General features: G+C 38.8%; 2 protein-coding genes across 4 annotated transcripts; both read right to left on the reverse strand.

The window, feature by feature from the left end:
- Positions 1–1,361: 1,361 nt before the first annotated feature.
- Positions 1,362–7,646, reverse strand: LOC135644599 (uncharacterized). Its single transcript, XM_065162315.1, has 4 exons — positions 7,050–7,646; positions 6,339–6,612; positions 4,708–4,801; positions 1,362–1,816 (listed from the first exon to the last, which is right to left on the reverse strand). Exons 1-4 carry the CDS (start codon positions 7,616–7,618, stop codon positions 1,554–1,556), a joined length of 1,200 nt encoding a protein of 399 aa, XP_065018387.1. The 5' UTR covers positions 7,619–7,646; the 3' UTR covers positions 1,362–1,553.
- A 550-nt stretch (positions 7,647–8,196) lies between these two features.
- LOC135645150 (VAN3-binding protein-like) lies at positions 8,197–12,489 on the reverse strand. Of its 3 annotated transcripts, none has more exons than XM_065163253.1 (7): positions 12,001–12,489; positions 9,602–11,069; positions 9,097–9,457; positions 8,855–8,998; positions 8,717–8,766; positions 8,574–8,631; positions 8,197–8,501 (listed from the first exon to the last, which is right to left on the reverse strand). In XM_065163253.1, the coding sequence occupies exons 2-7, from the start codon at positions 9,923–9,925 to the stop codon at positions 8,281–8,283; spliced, it is 1,158 nt and encodes a 385-aa protein (XP_065019325.1). In that variant the 5' UTR covers positions 9,926–11,069; positions 12,001–12,489; the 3' UTR covers positions 8,197–8,280. The 3 variants fall into 3 exon arrangements, with proteins under 3 accessions (XP_065019325.1, XP_065019323.1, XP_065019322.1); XM_065163251.1 differs by having other exon boundaries at positions 8,197–8,468; positions 9,097–9,529; XM_065163250.1 differs by having other exon boundaries at positions 9,097–9,529.
- Positions 12,490–12,533: the final 44 nt, after the last annotated feature.

Genomic DNA, 12,533 nt, shown 5'->3' on the forward strand with positions numbered 1-12,533 from the left:
AATTTCCTCCAAACTGTTTCACACCGTATGGTTCTTAAGTGGTTAGGGTATGAATTAAGTATGGAGCATCTCATTTCAAGTGGTCTTGTAGAATTATCTTGAACTGGATGTTTATTAAGCCTTGTGAGGAATGGTTGGACTCCATTCTCTCTCCCTCTCAATCATGGTTGTTTGTTAACCTGTCTCATCATTCCCTCTGCAATCTCCACTCTCCTCTCTTCCTAATACAAGTGTCGCAATCTAGGTGTTCATTGTATATTCGTGATCTCTTTTCGATTTTTTTTTTTTTATTGTTTTAGGTGTTTTTGATTGGTATCATTCATCAATTACTAAGTTGACTCAATGTACTGCTTTATTACGGGATTAAAGCCTTAATCCCGATGGTGATGCACAAAATAGTTCGTTATCCAAGAAAACAGACAATGGTGATAACTAAAAAGTGAAGTTCAAAAGAATGCAAGCGTTAGCCGTGTTGTTGGTTCCTCGAAGCTCTTGTTATTTCAACATTAACATTGGTTTGGTGTTGATGTATTTGAAGACTCTTATTATTTCAACATTAACATTGGTTTGGTGTTGATATATTTGAAGATGATATCTAGCCTTATTGGTAGAGACTATCATATCATCATAACTTCCACTCCCCTCTAAAATAAAAATAATTATTTCTATTCTAATCTCACTAGTTTTTATTATTTCTATACGGGTGATACATTAGTAGTATATCTTTATAAACCGTATGTCAATATAATTAAATTGTACCAATAATTAACCGATGCAACAGTACAGACCAATAAGATGAATCTTATTTGCTTTTTTTATCAATTTTTGTCCTCAAGTAATCAAATATGAAACTCCTTTTGAGTATTAGATGTTATTTCTTTACTGACAATCAATATTATCTGTTTTCTCTAGTGACACTTGTGGAAAGGAAAATAATTGAAGAGATTTGAACACTTTATCAACTTCCAAAAATTTTGGGGCAACAGGTGCCAGTAAAAGATTAACATTATTCAAACCTGAGCATTGAAGAAATGTAGAGAGGCTAACTTTAGACAATTAGGGCACAGAATCATAATCCTACCATGAATAAATAAATACTTTGCATGTGGATTGGCACAAAAAGTAACTCCACATTCCATGTATGTGACAAGGATAATAATAGCATCATGTCCCTGATTACCTGAATTCATTTTGTTCCAAAAAAATTAAAAGCCTTCTTATCAAAATGAATCCTTTCCCTGAGAATTACCAGTAGAGTAGTAGGTTCAGTGGATCACCTCTTTTCAACACTGCATGTGTGAAGCCAATAGCTACTAAAACCTCATTTCAAATATGCTGGGCACAATTAACTATAGCGGAAATTAAACATAAAACCAGGATAAGTTGTTGAAGGGAACAGAGTGTTATCAACACAAGTATTTTTGCCTCAGGCTATGTCATCTTTAACTACTACACCTAACATGATGCTAAATCATAGACTTCAACTAAGCAACTATAAGAATGATGCTAAACTGTCAGAGGACATCCGAAGCAGTCATGTCGACGAGTGGTTGTTAGGGTTTGTTGATCCGTGTCACGATGACGATCATGAACACGATGATTGAGATCATAAATGAGGACTTCACCGCGTCATCAAAAGCAGTGTTCTTCTTATTCAACTCCTTCTCTGTGTGAAAGATCTGCTGTGCCAACTTTGAGATCTGGTCAATGAACTCCATAATCTTAGACTTGGCAGTACCAAGGATCCGGCCAAGGAAGCTGGTCTTGGTATCAGCATGTTCATCTGAGTTCCCTATTTCACTGCTTGCAGATCCATCTGCCAATACACAATGTTGTAACACAAAATGAAAAAACACGAAAAAGGAAAGATGTCAATAGAATCATATGTGATAGTGTTAGCTTCTGTTTCATAAATAGTTGGGAATTAAATAAAAAACTAGATGGATATGATCAAATATAAACACTTGACACACAGTTGCCTCTCATCATCACAGGACTGGTTGACCAAAAGCATCTAGAATTTAGACATATTATGCACACATTTGGTAGCCTCGTCATGCAAAAAAACAAAGAATGATCATACTCATATATGACATTCTAAGCAACAGTAGCGACATAGTTTACCAATCATAGATAAAGATTTTTTTTTAGGTGTAAATCTATCTTAAACAGAATATATTTTTCAACCATCCACAATCAAATCTCATGACTCATAACATAAGATTGAGGATACCAAAAATATTCAATTATTATTCGTATATTATAAAACCTGTGCGGTATATAATCATTTACTATGTCACTTAACAAAGTCAACTCAATAAATCTTATCAATCACTTGTAACTCACGAGATCAAAGAAACACCATATTCATAAATCATAACCCAATATTTTACTACAAGTTCACATCAAAGCATGAAAATTTCATATTTAACATCTCTAAACTTCAAAACAAAACTTAGTTGTCAAACTTCCACAAACCAATTCCCATAACTTCCATGCATAGAAGATCATTATGACTCATCTTAATCCTCCTTCAACATATGTCAGTTCCCCTTTAGACTTTACTAAGAAATCTTGTTTTTCCATTATTTTCGAGTAGCCAAAATTTCCCAATATAACTAAGTACAATTGTCCCTGTAACTTTCCTTAATGTTTGGCATATCCCACATCAGATGATCTAAAAGGAACTCTACATGTTCACGCTTCGCTACAGGTTCAACAGCATCAATTAACCACAGTCATTTGCTATTGAAATATATAAACACATTTGATACTTGAAGTGCCTCTATAAATTAAGAGAAAATTATTCTTTCCACAAGTATGAAAACACTTCTAAGAAGCACGGACACGAAACTCGACAACACGCCATTTTTACTAAAACAGCGAGGACACGTGTATTTTATGTGTGTGTGTGTGTGTGCCCGTGTGTGCGTGTGTATATATATATATGTGCGTGTGTATAATATTCAATTAACATGAGTTTTATTATTGTTCATAATGCCTCATGTTCTCAAAGTTACTCAAATATTCTATTTTGTTATATTAATGCAAAAACAGCATCTCACTGAAATATCCAAAAGTTAAAACTGGTATGGGTTTCGATAACTGGATACTTGATCAGATTCAAGAACAGGCAGGGTGAATTTATGGGTACCTAACCTGTCACCTTTCCCGATCTATGTAGATTGGAGTCATCATTCCTAATCCATGTAGGCATGGTAGAAAATAAGATACTTCCAAATTCCAGTGTCTACTCAAGATTTTAAAGTCAGATTAGAATACTCTGAATCTGATTCAGAACAGGTAAGCATATATATACCAAAATAGGTTTTAACAAGTTAATCAGAATAAGAGTAGTAACAAAACTTAAGCATGTGACATTATAATTAGGGACATATCATGATCAATTCCTAGAAAGAAACAGAGGGAAAATCCTACTTACGCGACCATTGGTGAGATCATGGGTTTGCACAAGCGAGGCCGCCGGTGATCCATTCCTAAAACGAAACAAAAGGCGATGGGTCCTTAAGGGCAAGAGGGATGCCGAGGGTGCACGTCGCAGGTCGTCAAGGGCACGCGTCACGTGACAGATGCTTGACCGCCAATGAGGTTGAGGGTCGCCAGGCGTGCATCACAAGATAGGTCACGGCACGCAACGCGATTTGTCAAGGGCACAGGTCAGTGAGGTTGCAGGTCACCAAGGGCATTGGTCAAAGCTGCAGTGGCATCGTCAATGCAACTGTAGCCTATAGGTTTTGGCATTCTGCTATCGGTAGCTGCTGAAGCTTGGCTTGGAACCATTGTTGCCGCTGGCATTCTGCTCCCTCTGCAACACACCTCATTCTATTATCGGTGACAGAGGGCCACAACATTTAACGTCGAGGATCCTCCAATAAGAAATCCTCCAAAGATTTCATGCCTCACCTTCACGTGAGGGCCTCATGAGCTCAACACCGCACACGGCAAGGAAAGGCACAGGAGACGTGTCTGACATGGATACACCATAATGCCCAAAATTAAAATTAAAAAATTAAAAACAAACACGTATCTTACATGTGTGTGTCCGAATGTGTTGATGACATATCCGTGTTTGACATGGATACATCTACCAAACTGACATGTACGTGCTTCTTAGAAGCACTTATCCTTGAAAACCCTTTACCATTAGAACTAATGAACTAAAAGAATGACTAATGATGACCCTACATGTTGGCTTTTAGGTCCAAAATCACATGCCTTCTCCAGGAAGAAAAGGCATACAAAATCTTTCTTGTTTCTCTATTCTTACCATTGGTTACTAAGAAATAACTCCATGTTGATCATCGTATTAACTGAAATTTATCTACGATTGTTCTCATATATTGGATTATGTGGATCACAAGACTAATAATCATTGCTGCATCAATCGATTGAAATATTTATTCACACAAGCAAGGGAATGAAATATCAAAAATGTTTAACCTGATTGTTTATTTTCAACAAGTTAATCAGACAAATCAACTCTATTTCATTTGGACAAAGAAAAATCGGCTAATCAGTACAATTCTCTTGTACCTTGCTGTTCAAACTGCATGTTCATATATCTCAAACTTCAATCATCTCATTTCATATTTTATCTCAAAGCAGAATAAAACAATTTTCAATGTAAATTACTTGACAAACTTTTGCAAATTTTGCTGATTTAGGAGAACTTTTTCCTGCAAATACCTTCATGAAAAGATCGTCTCAGTTCCTGGACTACTTCATTATTCATTACTGCATCCCAAACAGCTGCATCAGATGAAAGCGAAACAACCATTCTCTGCATGAAGAAAACAAAAGACATTGAGAACCAAATTAGAAGTATCAATATAAGCATAACTTATAATTAGAAGAACCAATGTAAGCAATAACAGCACCCCAAAGAAGCAGCATCAGGAGTTTGCATTTGATGATGATATAAATGTTAATAAGCCAAAATGCCCATAGTATTTACGATTTAGTTAGTTAACCATATCGTACAAACAGTAGTTGTTAGCATTCGAAATGTAGCTTGTTTCTACCTAGTGACAATCAAAACTAACTTCAAGTTCATAACTACCGGGGTATGATTGAATTTATCTTTTTCTAACTTGTGTACATTATACAAAGATGTTAGGACCAAGATATACAGTTTCGAATAATACCGCCCGTACCGAGCGGTACATACCGGTCCATCAACTAATCGGTACACGGACCATCCATTACTTGACGATATATATATATATATATATATATATATATATATATATATATATATATATATATATATATATATATATATATATATATATATATATATATATATATATATATATATATATAAGGCGATGTTGCCCCGCGTGGGAGAAGGAAAAGGCAACATCGCCGAGGTGACGTGACATCGCCTTTTATAAATAAATAAATAAATATATATATATATATATATATAATCTTTTATATAAATATATATATATATATTAATTTATATATATATAAACGAGGCGACGTCGCTTCGTCACCGAATTATATATATATATATATATATATACACACACACACACACACACATCGAGCGGTATACCGAACGGTGTACTGCTCAGTATATAATATCATGCCGTACCAAGCTAATGTCGAAACTCCGATACGGTACGATATTTCAATCCTTGTAAATTGCTTCAGGTATAAAAGAAGACAAACGACAAATCACAAGTCAGATTCATATCAAATACAGACATATAGATACATATTGTGCTTTTGGTTTCTGATATGAAAAAGTATTGTAACAAGTTACTTTAATGTGCCAAATTTGTGATATCCTTAACCATGTGATTCTAAGGGATACAAGCTTAACATGCCTGATGGTCCTAATAGATCACAATGCCACATTCCTGGTTGCTTCTTTACATAGCTGTTCTTTTAATGTTAATGTCTACAAGCAGCATCTGAACAGTAAAATATCATTTAACATAATGAAACTTGTTATGTTACATGAATGAAAACTCCATGACTTAAAAGACAGTTTATAAGAGAATTTAGGATTATTTGCATAATGAACTTGCCTTCATCCAGGTTATTGGCTTGATAAAAGGTGAAAAATCACTATTTTTTTAAGCAACTCGACTTCCAGTGTCCGCTTGACCAGAACAAGCTAGATATTAAATAAGTTATATCAAAAAAGAGAAAAAAACAAAGAAGTAACTCTGCCTTATAACAAAGTGCCTTCGCGACTCTTATGAGTTGCCAGACAATGAAGAAAGTAATAACCAAATGCAGTGTGCAGACTGTATAAACATAGAGAAAATTCACATGAAAATATATGACACAAGTCAAGAATTCACCTGAACAGTTGCATTCCTCTGGTATAATTGAAGTGCATTAAAAACTCTCTCCTCACCTCTAGACTTTAAAAAGTTCGATTCATAGAGCTGAATTGCAGGTTCAATCCAGTCAGACTGACATTCAACCGAAGACTCAGACGAATAGCCTCTATGCATTGCGCCCGGTGTAGTTATGTCATCAATTACGTCCTCCGCCAGATAAGGAGACGATCCATTGTCTGAAACCTGAGATCCATCATCAGTAACCTGAGAAATCACGGTTGGTAGCAGTACCCTAAATGCAGAAAAGAAAAGGCATCACAATCAACATGAAAAATAGAAAATTGATGATATATGATTTAGATCTTGAACCTAATAATGGAATATTACAAAAAATAAAGTTATTTAATGGGAGAATCAAACAGAGAATTTCTCACAAACAAACAAAAAAATCAAGAAAGTATTGTTCTACATAAAGAAGTGCCAAAAAAATCTCTTGGATATAAGCAGAGGTTTACTGGTTTCTAAAATCTCACAAATCGCTCGTTCTTTATCTCAAATTAGTTCATTTTTCTCCGAGTGAAGGATTCAAGCAAAAGTCCAACATCCAAAAGAAACACTTATCGTATACTTACTTGCAACAGTACCGTGAGAACAGCCAAAATGAACTCAACGACGATAAAAGAAGGGCGAAAAAGGATATTTTACGCATGGAAACGAAGCTTATCTTACTGCTGAAGAGTCGAGATGGCATCGTCGGCCTCCTCCCTCGACGGCGCCGTACCGAACACGTACCGCTCAAGGGTTCCGACCCCGTCGTCCACCACTACCCCCTCGTCCCACGCATGCTCCTCTCCTCCGACCCGCTCCCACTCCTCCCCGTCGAAGAGCGCGTCGCGGGAGTCACTGACCGCCCCCTTCCTCGCGGCGGAGTCGAAGGTGGGCGCCGAGGACGAGTGCGGAGACGTCGCGCCAGACGACGAGACGCGCAGGACAGGGGCCGAACTTCCGGCGCGCGCGGCCGAGAGCGGCCCTCTGACGCGGCCCGCTCCAGCCCCGACAGCGCGTCCGACGGCCCGAAGCATGTCGCCGCTGATCATTCCCGTGGAGCGTCGCATCATCGTGGGTATGTCTCCAAAAGAAAACGATGAGGACGTGAAAGAACCAACAAAAGAGGGGGAGCGGTTGGCGAAAGGAGGCGAACGCCGCGGTGTCGCGCTCTGAGATGGAACACGATGCCTATAAATGCGAAGCCGCAGGTGTGCGTACCGAAGACGGGTATCCGTCTTTGCTTTCTTCATTAATATCCTATCTTTATAGCTGATATTATTCCAATTTTAATTGCAGAATCTCCACAGATTGCAGTTTTCAAAAGCCGATGAAATCCAATTTAATTCTAGCATATAAATTATTATTATTATTATTATTATTATTATTATTATTATTATTATTTATTGATGAATTAAGCCTCTTAAAATGAGATTATAAATCTTAAATAGGGGTTGTGAGTAGAAGAATATCCTTTTGCATAATAATATTAAAATTTAAATTGATAATTTATTTGAAAACATGAGATAGAAAAGGTAAACATTTTAATTTTTATTTTTATTTTTAAAATCTGATGATAACCATTATATATGAAAACTTTAAATCATTGGAGGATATATATATATATATATATATATATATATATATATATATATATATATATATATATATATATATATATATATATATTAGCAGATGTGTTATATTAATATCAAAACTTGGAAGAGAATATATGTTATTTCTAATATATTAAAAGGATATCTTTCCAGGAAAAGAAACCCTTTGCTACTTTGGGTGGTGTGGCAAATCTGTGTCTTACAGCTGAGAAGCATAACGAATCTCTTTGCTTTATATGCATAATATGATCGACTTTGTGTTTGTGATGACAAAACTGTTCATCTGTTTTGAGAATACATCATCTGAGTTTTAGTAGCTCCATGGCGTGCTCTACGTGCTCAGCATCACCTGATACTTGTTTGAGCAGGTTCTGCACCCCATCCACCCATCTCAGCTTGGTCGTGCTGTTCTCACACTCGAACTCTATCGATCCTTGAGCTGTTCTCAGTCCAAAGCAGCATCTTTCTCCGGCGCGCTCAGGCCATGCTGCAACATCATCATACACGCCATAAACAACACCTGATCACCACAGGTTTTGTCAGATCATGTCAAAGCAGGTCATGTTTTGTGTTTGAGATTCGGAAGACTCACTCTTTTTCTTCTTGGAGAGTGCACCTCCTATGTGCTTGCTCTTGAGCTTTACTATGACCTGGGGATTGTGTCCATGTCACGTTAGCACAGATGATTAAGCTTTAGAACATGCGATGATGAGCTTTGTTTGATTCTTCCTTTACCTGTGACTTCCTGTTGACGTAGATCGACACTCTCTTCCAGTGTAGAGTTCCTGCAAATCGAATCGACTCGAGTTGTATGTATGATCCATTGTTGCTGAATTGTGTGAATCTGATCTGGATTGAGGTGTTCTGCCGTACCTTTTCCGGTGCGTTTGAGCAGCTCGCCTTCTTTGCACCAGATATCTGGGCTGCAACACTGACTCTTCTCGTACGGGATGACGGCAGCGTTGTTCCTTGCTTCTCTTTGCAGTCTCGACTTCAATGCTGAAGCTCCTCGTAATGCTGTTCAGTGAATGAAGCAAGCACGGGAATTAGCAGCTTGCGGAACGAAGCATTGTTAGTCTTCTCGGTAGGTCTTTGAGAGGGATTTGGCGTCCGACCTGTTGCTGCTGCAGCAGTGAGGGTCATCAGATCGCCGGCTGTTTTGAAATCTACCGCTGAGCGTATAGCAGCAGCCACATGCTCGTGATCAACCCCAGTTTGCTCTGCGATCTCTACACAGTGCGACGCCAAGATCTCGGTGGCAGAGGCCATGGCGGCACTCATCTTTGAGGTCTGGTCACCTGAGTTCGACGCGGCAGCGACGGCAGCGACGGCTGCAGCTACGCCAGCGACGGATACCAAGGCATGGATGCGGGCTTTCTCGGCGCGGGCCCTCTCCTTGCACTTGGCTTTGGTTCGATTGGCTTCTTGGTGGTGAAACCACTTCCCGATTGCTGCAGGATTTATGCCGCTGCGTGGCTGCACAGCCATCAGAGCAAATCGTTGCCATGAGAGAATTCCCAAAGGCTTCATGGCGTTCACTCGGTCAAGCTAACGGAGACAAAGACTGCAAGTTTAGGTTAGTCAATTCATCAAACAGTTGGCTACACCGCGCTAGCTTACTCGCTTATGAGTACTCTGAGGAGGAGCAGCAGCTGCGGCAGCGATGACCAATGTCTCCGGGATCATCATCTCCGGCAGCCGATCCACGACGAAGTTCCTCTTCTTATTCCCAGCCAGAAGAGCCTTCGATATCTCGGAAGCCGACACGCTCCACGACCTCGACAAGAACTCCATCGGCTCGTGCGGCGTCTGCGGCGGAGGTATCACCGGCATCTTCAACCCACCCTCCGACATCTCCCCCTCCTCCTCCTCTTCTGCTACCAAGTCCTTCAAGCTTACCAGCTCGTCTCCCTTTCTCCTCCCCCACAAGTATCCCTTCTCCATGAACAGAACCCGATCTCTTCTTCCGTGGCTCACTTGAAAGGTGGAATTGGCTTTGAAGGATGAAGGACGAGCATATATAAGGGGGAAGGCCACACGAAGCACAAGAAGGGGGACAAGAGGTGGACAGCGGACAGCTTCCTGCACTCCTTTTGCTGCGAGTGTTCCCTGCGCTCCTGTTACTGTGGCGACGCAGTCACCGTGCCCGTCTTTGTACGCGGGGCTAATGATGGGCTTGAGTGCAGGGGACGCAACTCGCGACGAGGGAGAGGAGGAAACCTCGGCGACAAGTGTTCCTGGTCACCCGGCGCGGCCTCGTGCGCTGCTCCGCGATTCCCTACACCTTTGTTCGGGTCCGAGCTCAGCTGTCGGTGCGGGTGCAAGAAGAGCCAGCGAGCGAGGGGTTTCCGAGCTTTGTTTAGTGCTTTCATGTGCGTCGTCGTTTTCTCGAGCGATCGGTGATGCAGTGAAGTGGGGACTTTCGGTGGACTTCTACCGCTGCAAACGGGCTTTGAGACAACTGTTCACAGGTGCTCATCCTTCTCCGTTAAGGAATCCAATCTGCTTGTGCGATGGATGCATCAGGAGAATGTGATTCCACCACATTGTTTGCCATCTGCGAGTGCCAAAGGAATAATGACCTTTTCGTGAAACAAAGGGTAGGTTTGCCACCACCACCACCATCAAAGTTGGGCAGGTAAAGGAGGAGAGCAGACATGTTACTGCAATGAAGGCAACACAGGCAGAGAGCACCATTAAAGTGGCGACCCACTCGCTCTCGAGGGTTCGAAAACACCTCCAATAATTCTCTATATTAAACGGCATGAAGCAGACACGAACGCATGGCACCCTTGAAAACGATAACTGGGGGTCATGATCGAACGCAGCCGCGTGAGGGAGGTGAGAAAGAGAGCTCGGGAGCTTGTCCTTAGTGCTGCGTGAGAGGAATGGAGTGACCAACTGCGGTGGCTTGAGAGGATGAGTTTGGCATCTCAATCATGATCTTTCTCTTTTCTTTTCCTTTTGTTGCTTGTGGAGGAAGTGATGCGGCTTGATGGGTTATTATTTTAGCAGACACAGTGGACCCAGAATTCTCCGGGTCTTCATGGATTCCTTTTATTCTGCTTCTTTTGGATCTAGCAGAGACCTGCAGAAAATTTGAATGGAATTAAGATTTCGATCTCTATGTTTCAAAAAATTACGTTAACATCCATATAATTACGAAAATGAAACATCCAGATCTATTTATCCTGACTATAACATCTTTATAATTACCAACAACATGATAAATGAACTTAGATATTTTACTTTGAAGCAAGATTCTATAATCAAATCTCATTCTCGTCATTAATATTGCAAAAACAACTTCAATGATCATATAAATACAAAGTGTTTGTGTGATAAATTCTCTCCTTTTTTTTTTTCTTACACTTATCCTTATGGTACCATATATAGAGTTTTAAGGTTCACAATTCTTAAAGATTTGATAGAATAACCATAATCCCCAAAAGTTTTACAATAATCAACAATATTTCTCTATTTTTAATGCATTTGTATGTTTTTACATGTTCAAGAAATTATATATACTTGACTCAATTTGAACTCTCATGCTATAATTTTTTAATAATAATTAATTTGATGATGGTCTATTGGGTACACTTACTTGATCAAGACTCAAATCCTCACCATACAATCTTATGTTAAATTAATGGTCTAATGATGGTACATCTTATGAGCTCATAAGAATTTTGATAGTTGATCTTTCATCACTTCAACAAAGGTAAATATTTTGGGAAAAAGATCAATCTCTAATTAGCCCCTACCATTTAGATCTTACTAAACAAGAAATATAATTAGTAAAGTGCACATGCCAAAGTCATACTAATTTTCAGATGATATCATTTTGATAATAATAACATTTTGGTACTAGCAAATGATAGAAGATGCTATAACCAAGCCGCAAGCTAGTCCGACTAGTTAAGACTTTTTTTTTTGCTCGAATGAGTTATCGCTAATCCTTAAGCTATTAAGAAATGAACAAAAGTATATACAAATGAACATAGATAAACCTGACTCACCCTGCATTAACAATTCTCATCCTACAAGATAAGAGCTTCAATCCTCATCATACAATCTTATAAGAACTTGATAGTTGATCGTAAGGTCTCTCTCTTCATCATTTACGATTTGCAATGTAAAAAAAATAAAAAAATTATGAACAAAGGAAAATATTTTGGAAAAAGATAAATCTCTAATCAACCATTATCATTTGGATCTTGCTAAACATGAGACAAAAATTAGTAAAGTGCACACGTTAAAGTTTACTAATTCCCAAATGCTATCATATAGGTAATAGCAAATGATAGAAGATGCTATTGCCAAGCTGCTAGCTGATTAAGACTTCTTTTTTCAAATGAATCAATGTATCAATGTATATTCACTCTTAGTATATGAGATTCCAACAAAAAATAAGAGGTCAATTGGAGTGATCAAGTTTCCTAGCTTTACAAGAGATCTGATACATGTATCATCACTTTCTCCTTTGACTCTCAATAAATTGGTTACAGTGAAGTCTTAATTGAGCATGAGCATTTGATAACAAGCTTTAATA

The sequence above is a fragment of the Musa acuminata genome, chromosome BXJ3-8, assembly GCF_036884655.1.
Source record: "Musa acuminata AAA Group cultivar baxijiao chromosome BXJ3-8, Cavendish_Baxijiao_AAA, whole genome shotgun sequence".
In the NCBI taxonomy this organism is placed as follows: domain Eukaryota; kingdom Viridiplantae; phylum Streptophyta; class Magnoliopsida; order Zingiberales; family Musaceae; genus Musa; species Musa acuminata.